This window comes from Dromiciops gliroides, chromosome 1 (genome assembly GCF_019393635.1).
Source record: "Dromiciops gliroides isolate mDroGli1 chromosome 1, mDroGli1.pri, whole genome shotgun sequence".
Taxonomy (NCBI): domain Eukaryota; kingdom Metazoa; phylum Chordata; class Mammalia; order Microbiotheria; family Microbiotheriidae; genus Dromiciops; species Dromiciops gliroides.
In genome coordinates this window covers 622,535,758-622,549,781 of record NC_057861.1, presented here as the reverse complement: position 1 = coordinate 622,549,781, position 14,024 = coordinate 622,535,758, and the positions used below count along the sequence as shown (strand labels likewise).

At 40.8% G+C, this 14,024-nt stretch overlaps 1 protein-coding gene across 8 annotated transcripts in view; it reads left to right on the top strand.

Annotated features, from left to right (window-relative positions):
• The window catches only part of ZNF263 (zinc finger protein 263), a 55,728-nt gene extending 45,969 nt beyond the window's left edge, over nt 1–9,759 (top strand). For 5 of the 8 annotated variants that reach the window (XM_043976195.1, XM_043976196.1, XM_043976194.1 and 2 more), the window contains 6 exons: nt 190–703; nt 1,935–2,115; nt 2,673–2,749; nt 3,016–3,142; nt 6,576–6,689; nt 7,356–9,759. In XM_043976195.1, the coding sequence (XP_043832130.1) occupies nt 299–703; nt 1,935–2,115; nt 2,673–2,749; nt 3,016–3,142; nt 6,576–6,689; nt 7,356–8,515 (2,064 nt within the window). In that variant the 5' untranslated portion in view covers nt 190–298 and the 3' untranslated portion in view covers nt 8,516–9,759. Of the gene's footprint in view, nt 1–189; nt 704–1,866; nt 2,116–2,672; nt 2,750–3,015; nt 3,143–6,575; nt 6,690–7,355 lie in introns of those variants that run through there. The other 3 variants (XR_006354089.1, XM_043976198.1, XM_043976199.1) reach the window with 3 other exon arrangements.
• Nucleotides 9,760–14,024: the final 4,265 nt, after the last annotated feature.

The window sequence follows — 14,024 nt, the reverse complement described above, 5'->3', positions numbered from 1 at the left end:
CTAGCCCCAGAACCCAGAGCACTTGAATGAAAGGCTGGTACTTTCTCCACTGTTCAGGAAAGAGGGGGGAGTTTGTTAAGGGGTCTGGGCTGACAGTCTGTACAGCCATAGCTGTGATTTGGGACTTGGTGAAGGAGGAAAGGGGATAGCTTTGGTGTCATTTTCTCACAGTTTGTGCTCTTCCTGTAGGGTTCCTGGGGAGAAGTGAGGCTTTTCTTGCCCATTCCTGTGCAGAAGCTAATCTGAAGAGAACAAGCAAGAAACTTTGAGTAGGGGCTGAGGCTAGACCCTGAGCTGAATGATGACTTCAGCTGTGGGCTGCCAGGCTTCAGCTCCTCAGGAGCAGGAGGGGCTCCTGATAGTCAAGCTGGAGGAAGACTGTACGTGGGGGCAGGAAATCTCTGTACAAGATCATGGAACGAGCCCTGAAACCTCCCACCAGTGCTTCAGGCATTTCCGCTATCAACAGGCAGCTGGACCCCGAGAGGCTTTCGTCCAACTCCAGGAGCTTTGCCATCGTTGGCTGAGGCCAGAGATACACTCAAAGGAGCAGATCCTAGAGCTGCTGGTGCTGGAGCAGTTTCTGACCATCCTCCCTGGGGACATCCAGACCAGGGTACGGGAGCAACATCCAGAGAGTGGAGAAGAGGCAGTGACTCTTGTGGAAGAACTGCAAAGAGAACATGGAAGATGCAGACAGCAGGTGAGAGAGCTCTTAGATGACATTCAATAGGGTTTAAGAGATTGGTCCATGAGGCAGTTTAATTTCCCCTGGAAGTCATATTAGAGAGAACATAGTATAGTGGAATGGACTTGGGAGTCAGGAAACCTAGAGTCAGTTCCTAGCTTTAGTACTCATTAGCTGTGTGATCATAGGCCAGTTGTTAAACATTTCTGAACTTTTTTCATCTGCAAAGTATGTTTCGGGGGAGAGGGGTGGTCAAATGCTTTTACTACTTATTGCAGGGTTGTTGAGTTATAAACCTTGAAGTATCATGTAAATGTGAAGTTTTTATTAATTGCAGTTAGCATTTGGCACATTGGCCTTGGCAGCTTTCAGCAGACAGACCTAGGAAAGCAGAATTACTATTCATGAGTTGATGGTATTTACATTGCACTTTGGGATGTCCGGCATATTCCTGTTCAGGGCCATATCTAAAGAAAAAGGCAGGAAACCTTGAGTGGGGCTGAGGCTAGACCCTCACCTGAATGATGACTTCAGCTGTGGGCTGCCAGGTTTCGGCTCTTCAGGAGCAGGAGGGGCTCCTGGGAGTCAGGCTGGAGGAAGGCTGTACTTGGGGGCAGGAATCTCTGTGAAAAACTAGGAAGGTTTAAAGTACCTGCCTTAGAACAGTCCTGGGGTGTAGATTGCATAAGGAGTCCAGTTTTACAGATGAGGAAACCAAAGTTCAGAGAGGCCTGACTGACTCTGACTTGAGTTTGATTACCCAGCTAGTAAGTAGCAGAGCTGGGACTCAAACTTAATTCTTTTGCCTTAAGATCATTGCTCTTGCCACTATGCCAAGCATCCATACCCTGGCCTCTCTCTTTTGCAAAACTCATTCCCAGTTGGAAAGCGAGTTTGGCACTTCACTAGCTTTCAAGGCCACCCAGGTTGACTTACTGAGGATGATAGAATGGGAGCAGCCAGTGAGGTTGTGGAGGGTTTGAATGAAAACAGTGTAGAGGAACGTGATTACAACACCTTTTTGAACTGGGGCCAGGTCTATTTCAGTCTCAGCATTTCTTTTGGTACTTTCTATGTGGTTTTCCAGTACACTTGGGAGTCAAAAAACCTTCAAATCATCCTTCCTTCTTGTGTCATGGGGTATGCCCTGTAGTTTACTATTAAGGATTTTTCCTCAGAATCCCATAGTGATACCACCTGCCATTGGGCCCTGTTGTGGTGATGAATGATCTGGGCTGGTTCCCAGGTCACAATCCATGGGCGGGGACAGGCAGTGCCTTTGGAGGAGACCTCGCCCCTGGGAGCAGCACAGGAACCACCGAACTTCAAGCTGGAGCCATCGGAGACTGAGCAGAGCCCTTGCCTTGGACTACAGGACCTGCTGGGCCCTAGCCCTAAAGGAGGGCCCCAACCCCTAAAGGAGAGGGGTGAGGAGCAGAGATTCATCTGGGGAGAGAACTCCCTTGAGGGGAGGGATGTTAGAAGAAGTAACCGCAGAGGGCTTATGGTTCCCCTAAGAGGGGTATACATTGAAAGTGTGTCTCTTTGGTTAGGGGGGGAATGGGCTGCAGTCAATATGACCTCATGCAGGAGTTTGAAGGTTTTATTCGAGGACCTGAGTGGCCACAGCTGGAATATTTTTTTGGTTTTTATTCCTAGCAGCTTGGGAAGGGATGGAGTTGCCCTGGAATCCCTTTTTCTATGAAAAAAGGGAAGCCATGTTTCAGGGAGAGTTGTAGGCTGAGTAAAGGGAGAGAAAGGGAGTAACAGAACCTGGAGGAAATTCTGCAAATATTCCTCCACTTTGGGGAACACAAATTTGGAACCAATTTACCATGTCTATGCCTTTATTTCTCTTCTTTCTAGAATGTCAGCTCAGCAGGAACTGAGCAGTGGGGGAGAAATCAGCTCTTTGTAGTGAATAGCATAGCATCAAAGTAGGCACAAGGATGCTGTTCTGATTCTTTTGATTTGTCTCCTTCAGCATCATCTACTCCCTGGGGTTCTCTCCTTCCTTCAAAGGCAGAAGGCACCGAAGACAAAGAGACAACAGGGTCCCAGGTGATATGGCAGTTCCCATTGTTCTTTCTGAACTCCCATTCTTACTGCCTGAATGTTACCATTGCTGTCTCCAAAGCAAGTTGTGCAGAAATTCTCTATTAGGGCATCACCTCTCTGTTTTATTTGTTGCCTCTATGTAACAATGATAGACCTTGTATGATTCCTATGTGGATCCTGCCCTAGGTGTCCCTAGTTTTTCTTTTACATTTTAATAGCTGTGTTCTCAGAGCAGTAGGTGTTGAGAAGGAACCTTTGTGCTGTTTCAGTTGCCTGTGACCTTTGAGGATGTGGCAGTCTACCTCTCCCAGGAGGAATGGGGGCATCAGGAATCCAGTAAGAAGGCCCTTTCCAGGGATGCCATGCAAGAGAATTATGAGAATGTGGTCGCATTAGGTAAGAACTTCTCTGGATATTAAAACCTATGGCTATCTGACAATAGTACCTGTCCCTTGGATAGCCAGATCACTTATATAAGTTCCATGTGGTACAGGAGGAGTCAGAGGGACCAATCTAATGTGGGCTCACTTTGGCTTGGGGCCTCAGTGCTACAGGTTCCAGAGCCTAAGGTTAGGAGCGCTGAACCATATTTCATGTTCTAGAGTAGAATACATCTAGTCCAAAGTAATTAGAAGACCAGATGTACTCTTGCAACTTTGGCTGTTGTGTGGCAGCTGTAGCCTAGTACAGTGGAAAGTGCATTGACCTTAGTAGTAGGACCTGGATTAGAATCTTGGCTCTTCTACTCAGTATCTGTGTGACCTTAGGAAATAATAATATAATAATCATATTAACTAGCATTTGTAGGGTGCTTTAAGGTTTGCAAAGTGCTTTACAGATATTTCATTTGATCCAACAGCCCTGTGAGGTAGATACTATTATTATCCCCATTTTACAGATGAGGAAATTGAGGCAAACAGGTTAAATTACATACCTAGGTCTACTACACAAGTAATAAGTATCAGAGACAGGATTTTGACTCAGATCCTCTGATTTTCAGTCATTGCTCTATACCAGTATTAGTGTCCTCATTTTTCTACTGAAACATGTCTGGGCAGATTAAGTGACTTGCCCTTGGCCACACAGCTAGCTAGTAAGTGTCAGAGGCAGGATTTGTACCCAGGTTGTTCCTGATTCCTGGTCCAGCCCACTTCTTCATTATGCCAACCCACCTTTCAAAATTGTTTCTGCATTCTTCTGCATAATGTCTAATTGCTAGGGAAATCCTTCCTGACAATAAGACATGCAGCCAATGTTCTTTAGAGCTGGAGATAAAAATGGAGATTGGGAGAACTACCATTGAGCAGATGGTAGACTAGAATGCAGTGGCTGTAGAAAGAGCTTAGACTAGTAGATTGTGGCTCTGTCTTTGGTCATTCCACTTTCTATAACATCCCAGTTGGCTTTGGGGAAAGAGTGTCCCCAGTTATATTCCTGCCACAGGTAGATGGAATGCTATGGATTCACCCCTGGCCTTTTGTTTACTATGTAAGCATGGTTATGGGGATGTGTTTTTTAAAAATTATTGTTGCTAAACTGTACTTTCTAAAATTATTGATTGCTATGTATCTATTAATGGCTATTGCACCTGTTTTGGCAGTAAGATTTTATTATTAATTAATATCATATATACCAGTAAAGAATTAGTAAAGTATTGACTACATGGCCCCCTAACTTATCATAGTCTCAGGCCTACAGGCCTATATACCTTCATAGTTCTAAGATGAATAGTACACACCAAGAGACAGCATTCCGAGCCAAGGGAGCAGGGCCAAATGCCAAAAGAGGGGCAGAGTGAGCCAAGATGGCAACCCTCCAGTGGTCAAGGCTTTTATCCTTTTTTGATAGAGGCAGGTCATTATACATTGATCAAAGCTAATTGGTTAGCATCATTCAATTCCATTGGTTGACTTGAAAGTGGTTCATCAAAATGAACTCTACCATGACCTGATGGGGAAGTATGCAAAAGACCATCACCAAAGGAAGAGGTCCAGGTGTGGCATAATCCTGTCAGTCCTCTTAGCTAAACAAAAGAATCTCCATTCCTTTTGTTCCTTTGGGCTTGTCCCAGAGGAGATTAGAATTGGACTTTCTGGAGTGGGGGAGAAGAAGGGAATAAAGCTGGGTCTCTGGGTCCCCAAGAAATTCATTATTAATAATTATTTTCTTACAGGGACAAAAGAAACTATAATTGTTAGATAAATTATTTAATTTCCCTCAAAATTTGAAGAAATATCAAATGTCTTCATCTTTTCTCAGTCATCTCAGCCAGACTAAATACAGATGTGATTCATGCTATGTATTACTATGTTCCTAAAAAGCTGTAGCTAATTTGTATCTTGAATGTGCTGATGGGGCAATTTAAAAAAATAATTTTATGGTGACTAATTCTTTAGCAAAATGAAGTATCATCCCTTAATTTATTTTAATGTGTCAGATTTGCTTAAAGTGAGCATCTGTATATCTTTAGATGAATTGCCCCATATATTTCTTTTGTTTGGTTGTTGTTTTTTTGTTTTGTTTTGTTTTTTTCGGGGCAATGGGGATTAAGTGACTTGCCCAGGGTCACACAGCTAGTAAGTGTTAAGTGTCTGAGGCCGGATTTGAACTCAGGTACTCCTGAATCCAGGGCTGGTGCTTTATCCACTGCGCCACCTAGCTGCCCCCCATATATTTCTTTAGAGGACCTGTTGCTAGCTTTTTTGTTTTTTTTCCTCTGGGCTTTTATTTCATTGTGGAGTTCAACATGGCATACCAAATAAAGGCTTGGGCAGTGATAAAAAACTCTATATTGCTTTTTTAAAAAATGAAACCCATTTTTAAAAAGTATGCTTCCATCTGCATTCAGACTCCATCAGTTCTTTCTCTGGAGATAGATGGCATTTTTCATCTTAAGTCCTTTGGGATTGCCTAGAATCATTGTATTGCTGAGAATAGCTAGGTCATTCATAGCTGATCATCATACAATCTTGCTGTTACTGTGCACAATGTTCTACTGGTTCTGCTTGCTTCTCTTTGCATCTGTGCATGTAAGTCCAGATTTTTCTAAAAACATCCTGCACAGTAGAAATACCACATTGTGGGGCAGCTAGATGGCACAGTGGATAGAGCACCGACCCTGGAGTCAGGAGTACCTGAGATCAAATCCGGCCTCAGACACTTAACACTTACTAGCTGTGTGACCCTGGGCAAGTCACTTAACTCCAATTGCCTTACTTTAAAAAAAAAGAAAGAAATACCACATTCTGTATTTCTGCATGTTATAATCCAGTTTTTATATCCTGGCAGCTAACTTTGTGTTGTCTTTCAAACAGCATTTCCTATGATGATTCCTTTTTTACCTTATCTTCTGTGAGCCCTAAATAATTTGGGGAGGGGCACCTTTGGACAAAAGCAATATCTCCACATTCTGTACACTGAGTTTTTCTCTGTGCCACCTCCTTTTCATATTTATTCTACTTTCAATTTATACTTCCATTAAGGTTATTTTGTATTTTAATCTAGCCTCTAAAGATACTGGCCATCACCCTACTTTTACCAAGAAGTGAAAAATTCTAGTCTGTCACCTCAGTTTCATAACAGGGTAAAACTCTTCCTTTTTTTGTCTCAATTACCTTTTCAGAATCTTCCTCATGTGCTTTTATTATCACTTCTCTTTACTTTGGCATTTAGTTTACATATATTTAGTGCTTTGAAAAGCGATTGGCATCCCAGTCAGTATCTAGTATAGATGAACTAAATTTCCCAGAGGTACCTTAGATACCTGCTTACCTTGTACTAATTCTGAGGAGTTAGGGGAAAGAACTGATTTTGCATTTTGTTTCAACAGAATCTCAGATTCCCAATCAGGACCCAGCCACCCAAGAAGAACAAGAAGAAAAGTCATGGGATCCCGGTCTCCAGAGTTCCAAGGAGCAAGGGAGCGCTAGAATCCCTTATACAGGTAAGGAATAAAAAGGAATAGCTTCACAAATGGTGAAGCTTCCTTGAGCATAATTCCTTGGGCACTTAGATGATAAGGCCATTCTACTGCTACTAAAGGGAAAGTAGTTAGTTACCTTATAGAACATAATTCTATATACATTGTCCACTCTACATTATCCAGAAGGGCAGAGGTCACAGATTAAGCCTGGCAAAGAGAATTTATCTCCTTACAAATAATTGTGAGGGGGCAGCTAGGTGGCACAGTGGATTGAACACTGGCCCTGGATTCAGGAGGACCTGAGTTCAAATCCAGCCTCAGACACTTAACACTTACTAGCTGTGTGACCCTGGGCAAGTCAGTTAACCCCAATTGCCTCACCAAAAAACAAATAATAATAATAATAATTGTGAGCCTGGCCTGGGCCCTTATTGGCTTAATGTTATTCTCCTTAAGTGGATCTGTCGCTTAATTTGTTCTTATGTATAATGTTTCCTATGAAGAATCTTTCTTTCCTGGAATTTTTAATGAGAACTCTTAGGAAGTTGTAACAGAATTAGCCTCTTGTAGACATCTAATGATTGATGTATATATTAATCAGGATATTTCAGAGGGACATCATTCAGTGGCTTTCTTTCCCTGTGGTCCAGAGATGAAACTCTCTGTGGTTTTTTTTCTTTATCCCAGCAGAAGAAAAGAAAGAAAATAAGGAAGAGAATTCTCCTTCTGAACACTTTGAGGAAGAGCAACCTCAAGAAATACCTTCAGGACATTCAGAAATAGAGGTTCCCTGGAGTCCTGAACAGGGAAAATCAGAAGGACAGTGGAATCCTTCTCCAGAGGAAAGACCTGGAAAACCCACAGCTTGGGCATTGGGTTGCAATGAATTGATAAGACCAAAGAAACCTCAGCCAGGAGAAAAACTATATAAATGTCCTGTGTGTGAAAAAAATTTCTCTAACAACTCAAATCTTATTAGGCACCAGAGAACACATACAACAGAGAGACTCTGTTTGGGTTTAGAGTGTGGGGAAATTTTCAGTGGAAACCCACATTTTATTCCACCTCATAGAGTACATCTGGGAGAAGAAGCCCATAAGTGTCTTGAGTGTGGAAAAAGCTTCAGTCAGAACACACACCTGACTAGACATCAGCGTACTCACACAGGTGAGAAGCCCTATCAGTGTAATGTGTGTGGGAAAAGCTTCTCTTGCAACTCAAACCTTCACAGGCATCAGAGAACCCATACTGGTGAGAAACCCTACAAGTGCCCTGAATGTGGAGAAATTTTTTCTCATAGTTCTAATCTCATTAGGCACCAGAGAATTCACACAGGAGAAAGACCCTATAAATGCTCTGAATGTGGGAAAGGTTTCTCTCGAAGTTCACATCTTGTCATACATGAGAGAACCCATGAGAGAGAGAGATTTTACCCTTTCTCTGAATGTGGGGGAACAGTAAGTAACAGTACAACATTTATCACAAATCATGGAACACAGAGAGGAGAGAAGAAACTTTTTAAATGTTTGACATGTGGGAAAAGCTTCAGGCAGGGTATGCATCTCACCAGACACCAGAGAATACACACAGGAGAAAAACCTTATAAATGTCCTCTGTGTGGGGAAAACTTCTCTCACAGCTCCAACCTCATTAGGCACCAGAGAATCCACACAGGAGAGAAACCCTATACCTGTCATGAATGTGGGGACAGTTTTTCTCACAGCTCCAATCGGATACGACATCTGAGAACCCATACTGGAGAGAGGCCCTATAAATGTTCACAATGTGGAGAAAGTTTTTCTCGAAGTTCTCGTCTTATGAGTCACCAGAGAACTCACACAGGCTAGAAATATTTTGTAATTTTGACTGCCAGATTAGTAGAAGAGCTTTTATTTGAAATTGGTTCTCCCTGTTTCAACAGACAGGTCTCTACTTTGAAGAAATTGCTTCTGAGAATTACTTTGCAGGTAGGGAGAATTTTGTCCAGACAAGCTGAGTTAGCCTCAGGTTGTCAAAAGACATTCCTCCATCATCTCTGGAGTCTGGGGGCAGCAGGTGCACTCTGTAGTGTTCCCCTCAGAGAAAAATTCTATGGTAAGTCCTCCCTGTTCCTAAGGTAAACAACTCCTCCACTTGTATATTCAAGTTTTCATTTGGCTCCCTTGCTGTGCCTATTATCTCTAGTCAAATAGGATAAAGTAGGAGAAGTTTATATTCTATATCTGTCATCCTTCTCCAGAGGGACACAGCTGGAGTATTTGGGCCACTTGGGGCTCTAGAGATAAACCTGAAGCTTTCCTAGAAGGCACTGACTCTAATTTTAGTTTGGAAAAAAACCACGAACAACCAAGACAATGCTAGTAGCATCTTGTCATCTAATAAGAGTGACCACTGGAAGGCAAATTTAGTGAATTGGTTAAAAAGTGAGAGCTTGGTAGTCCAGAAACCAAAGGGAAACAGCATCTTGGAAGTTTCAGTTCAGTGAGAGAAATAGTAGAGGATGCAGAAATCTGGATCAGCTCACTCTGCAGGGATTTTTTGTATTGCAGTATAATGGTAGAGGAAGAGCCATGTAGGAGAAAAGCCCTATGCTGTTCAAGAGTTCCTGAATCTAGTCGACTTTTCCTGGGTAAGATGGACAGATGTCCAGGAAGATGAGTGTGACTTCACTACAAGAAGATTTGAATAACCTGGGTAAACAGTGTCATGGGGAAGGAGGATCAGAGGTCATGGACTGGCTCTTCCCCACTCCTCTGAAGTTGTACAGGTTAAGTTCCTGGAGCATCCTATCCCCATTGAAGGTACATTAGAATGTCTTAAAGAACCTACATGGCTTATCAGTAATACCCCTTCCCAACCCCAGTATTGATCTGCTTCCTTTGCCTTGCTTTGGGCTGATGGCGCTTTGTATTGTCTTTCTGGAGTGACCTGGAAAGTTCTGATAAAAATCCTAACAGTTGGATTTATTCTATGTCCGTGACTAGCATATACTGAGGCTAGAACAATTATGAAGGTCCATGTGTAAGCCTGTCTTGTTTACACTGGACTTATCACAAAGCCTTTAAAAGGAATGTTTTTACCTTCTATGAACTTGGTGTAATAAAGTCAAATTTCTTTCACATCTGGCTACTTCTTTTAAATCTTAATAGTATTAAACCTTTTGTGAAGAAACTGAGATAAGATAGGTGATGTCAGAATTCTTACTCTCTAATGGCAGGCCATTTTGGTGGTCTTTAAACAGTTTCTAGGAAGAAAATTTGGATAGTCCCAACTATAAGCCATGAAATGTTTAAATTCCCTAAAATCATGAAAGTGAAAAGGAGAGTTTGGGTGAAGAAAGTTCAACAATCAATGTCCTGGGAGAGAACATGGCTTAAAAAGGGTTATATGTTGTGGTGAAGGATTTGGGATGGATGTTCCAGTGTTTCCATGGAAGAGGTGGATTACATGTAGGGTTTTCTTCCCAACCCAGGAATGTATCCCCTGAGAAATTAATACCCAAGCAATTTATTGAGCCTATCTTGTTTGAAGTTCTTTGCTAAATACTGGGGACTTCAAGACCTAAAATGAAAGTTCTTGCCCTCAAGGAGCTTATATTCAATCAGGATAGACGTTAGGTAGAGGCCTTTCAGGGGAAGAAAGCAATTAAGTTCCACTGGTGATAGACCATTCAATAAAGGAATCCTGGTGTTAGACTTTTTCTTTCACTTCCCTTTGCTCATAAGTGCTGCAGTTTTCCTGTCAGTCTTCTCTGGGTTTCTATATTTAGCCAATTCCTCTTATTTTCTTACTATTTTCTTTTCTGACTTTTCCCCTTCCATTAGTTTATTTTCCTTCTTAACTTTTTTCTTACCTCATTGATTCATTTTCAGTACTGCTTACTATGTACAAGGTGCTAGAGATACAAAGAAAAAAATTTCAAGTCCTTTCTCCCAAGGAGTTTGCATTCTATCTTTCTGTGGGCTTTGATTTTCCCGTTGGCATTTTATTTTCTTCCTCAATTTTTCTTCATAATTCCTTTTGATAAGCTTAATTGACTATTTCTGCCTTAGAGAGGGCTCCTCTACTTATTTAAACAGCTGTACTGAAAGTGGTTAGTTTGGGCAGATTTCTTCCATGATGCCTACTAATAATTGGATCCCCAGGGATCCTGACAAGTGTCACAGTGTGCTTATACTTGAACATAACTTGTGGTTCAGACCTGAAATGCAGTCAGTGAGGGATGGTATGGAATTTTTTAATTGTCTGTCTTATTCTGAGTTCCCATTCAAGTCTTCCTATCTTATCTTTGCTTCCTAAAAGCCATTTTCAGAATATTGGACCATGGCATATCCCATGACAGGGATGGAAAGGCAAAGTTTTAGAAGCTCAAGAGGAGCTTCCAAATGGGGTTGATTTACCTAAGAAAGCAAAACTGAATGGTTAAGAGCTAGAGGAAAAGAGCCTCTATTATTGTTGGTGTAGTTTCTGCCAAAGTCATGTGTACATTCTAAGCAAATACTAATGTTCTGCACATATTGCCCTTTTCCCTACCTGTCAATCAGATCAGCAAATATTTAATATACCCTCTTTCATACACTTTCACAGGTTGGTTGTGAGGAAAGTACTTTGCAAACCTTAATAAATATGACAGATTATGATGTACCCAACACATTATACAAGGACTTTCTAATGGGGAAGACAGAAACATGTAGTAGTTAGAGTAATAGAGGTTAAACAGTGTTACTGAATGTACATCACAGTTTCATGGAGATATAAAATGTGTTGGAGTAGTTGGGCCAAATGGACTTAGTGGGACTTAGGATCATGGATTTGGAGCTAGGAAGAGCCCTGAGAAGTCATGTGTCCAGCATCTTTATTTTATAGATTATTAAACTAGCCAGAAAATTTAAGGACTTGTCTAAGTCATCCCATAGGTAGCAAGTGGTAGAGCTCTGGTATTTGTACTCACTTTTTTACAATATTCACTTTATTGGAGTGGTCTGGAACCAAAACTGAAGTATCTGTGAGGCACACCTGTACTAGAAGGGAAAAATGAGGCTTTCAGAAATGTATTCTACGTAAGAACATATCTTTAGATTTGTTATTGCAAGGCACTCAATGAAAGATGCAGGGCACACAAGATACCACTGTTTTGCTTCTTTGTTAACAATGCATTTCATTTGGTACAGCAAAACAAAGCTTCACAGGCTCTCCTCCAATGAGGCATATCCCCTGCATCTCTTAAGGTTGTAAAATGTTGTTTTTTGTTGTTTGTTTGAAATAGATGCAACAACAGAAGAAACTTTGTTCCACAATCCTTTAGTTAGTATCAAGCAGTACACAATGAAGAGATACATGCTTGCCAAAGATGTTCCCCACTGTTGGAGAAAACATTCAGTACAGAGTCCAGATGGAAGAAAAATTCCCTAGATATTTAGGGGTTCATCACCTTTTTTATGTCATGGACCCCTTTGCAGTCTACCGAAGCCTAGGACCCTTTCTCTGAATAATAAAGTCAAATGCATAAAATAAAATGCATAGAATTACAAAGGGAAGCAATTATATGGAAATAAAGTTATCAAAATACTTTTTAAAAACAAGCTCATGGGCCCCATGTTTAGAACCCTTGTAGAGAGTGAGATCTTCCTTCTTGATTTCTTTTTCCTGTTTACCTTTTTATGCTTCTCTAGGGTCTTGTATCCAAAAGTCAAATTTTCTATTCAGTTCAGGTCTTTTCATCACCAATACCTGAAAGTATGGTGAGATCTTCCAAATTTCATTTGTGGGTAATATTTTACTGACTGCATGAAGCCAGTCAACAAATATCTCCTAAATGAGACAGATTCACAAACACTGAAGAGAGTCTACTCAACTATCCAAGGAAAGAACAAGGTGAGTTGCTTGTAACTAGTCCATCAGCACAAATCTCTTGGATGGCCACTGTAGGTCCATAGGGCCTTGGATACATAATTGAAAACAGTGGACAGGATTACATTTGGGAAAATGCACCATGTCTTTAATGTCCCTAAGTATCTCCCTAAGACAAAAACTCATATTTTTAATACCAATATTCCTCTAGAGATGCTGAGGATCACAGAATAGACATTGTGGGGGAGTTAATTAGGGAAAGAAAAGGATTGCCATACAGTCCTGAGCACCTAATTTAGATAACAAATTTATAATGGTTACATAACTTCCTCAAACATTATTCCACAGTAAGTAGGAACAAAGGACAGTTATGCATAATGCCCTTGTATGAGGAGTAAATTGTGGATGATCAAATTAACCTAAAGACAGGAGCAGCAAGAGAACAACAGAGCAAAGGGCTTAAGAGGAGAAGACAGTGGATAAAGCACCCACCGTAGATTCTGGAGGACCTGAGTTCAAATCCAACCTCAGACACTTGACACTTACTAGCTGTGTGACCCTGGGCAAGTCATTTAACCCTCATTGCCCTGCCCCCCACCCCCCCAAAAAAGTATTAGACAATATGTAGTTGAACTACAGCAGTCCGATCTGAAAGTGATCCCTTGGGGTATAGGAAGAAAATATTATAATTTCTATTTTCATATTTAAAAAAGAAATGAAACTTTACTATAAATCAGCTAGCAAGGATTTATTAAGAGCATACTACAGGAATAAGGGATACAGAGACAAACATGAAAGTCCTTGCCCTCAAGGGGTTCTATCCTATCAACTTTATTCTCATAGATACAATATATATTATATATACACAGTATACACAATGTGCAGAATAAAGACCAAATTTGGGGAGGAAGGGCTCTTGGAGCTGGGGGGAATCAGGAAAAGCTTCTTGTAATAGGTGGTGGGTTATCTTGGGACAAAGGGCTTGAGAAAAGGTATCAAACAGCAATTACTCTTTTACAAAAACACAAATGTTCCACATTTGCTTCCCTTCTCTGGGATGACAAGCAGCTGCCAAGCAGCTGTTACCTAGCAGAGATTTAAAAAAAACCAACACATTTGTTCTATCCCTTCAAAGTAAAGGTAATGGTTTAACAATGGGAAAGAACTACTCTTTGAAATAAACTGATGAAATAGAGTATTTTGAAAACGAATGTTTGGAAAATTTCCATTGCAATGTGATTTGCACTGCCAAAATATGTGTCTCATGTGTGCAGACACATGAAAAAAATTGAAAAAGAACTTGCTTTAAAATTTTATGAATTAAATATTTTAGAAGGTTTTGGATCTATTTGTTAAAAAATACCAAAATGATCCACCTTTCAATTAGTTTGTAAGAAAAACTGTCATCAGAAAATATGGAAATTTACTAGTTGAATTTAAGCAAAAATATTTATATGACTGGTGGATGTATTAAAAAACAAGTATTATGATTTTGGAATCACAGTC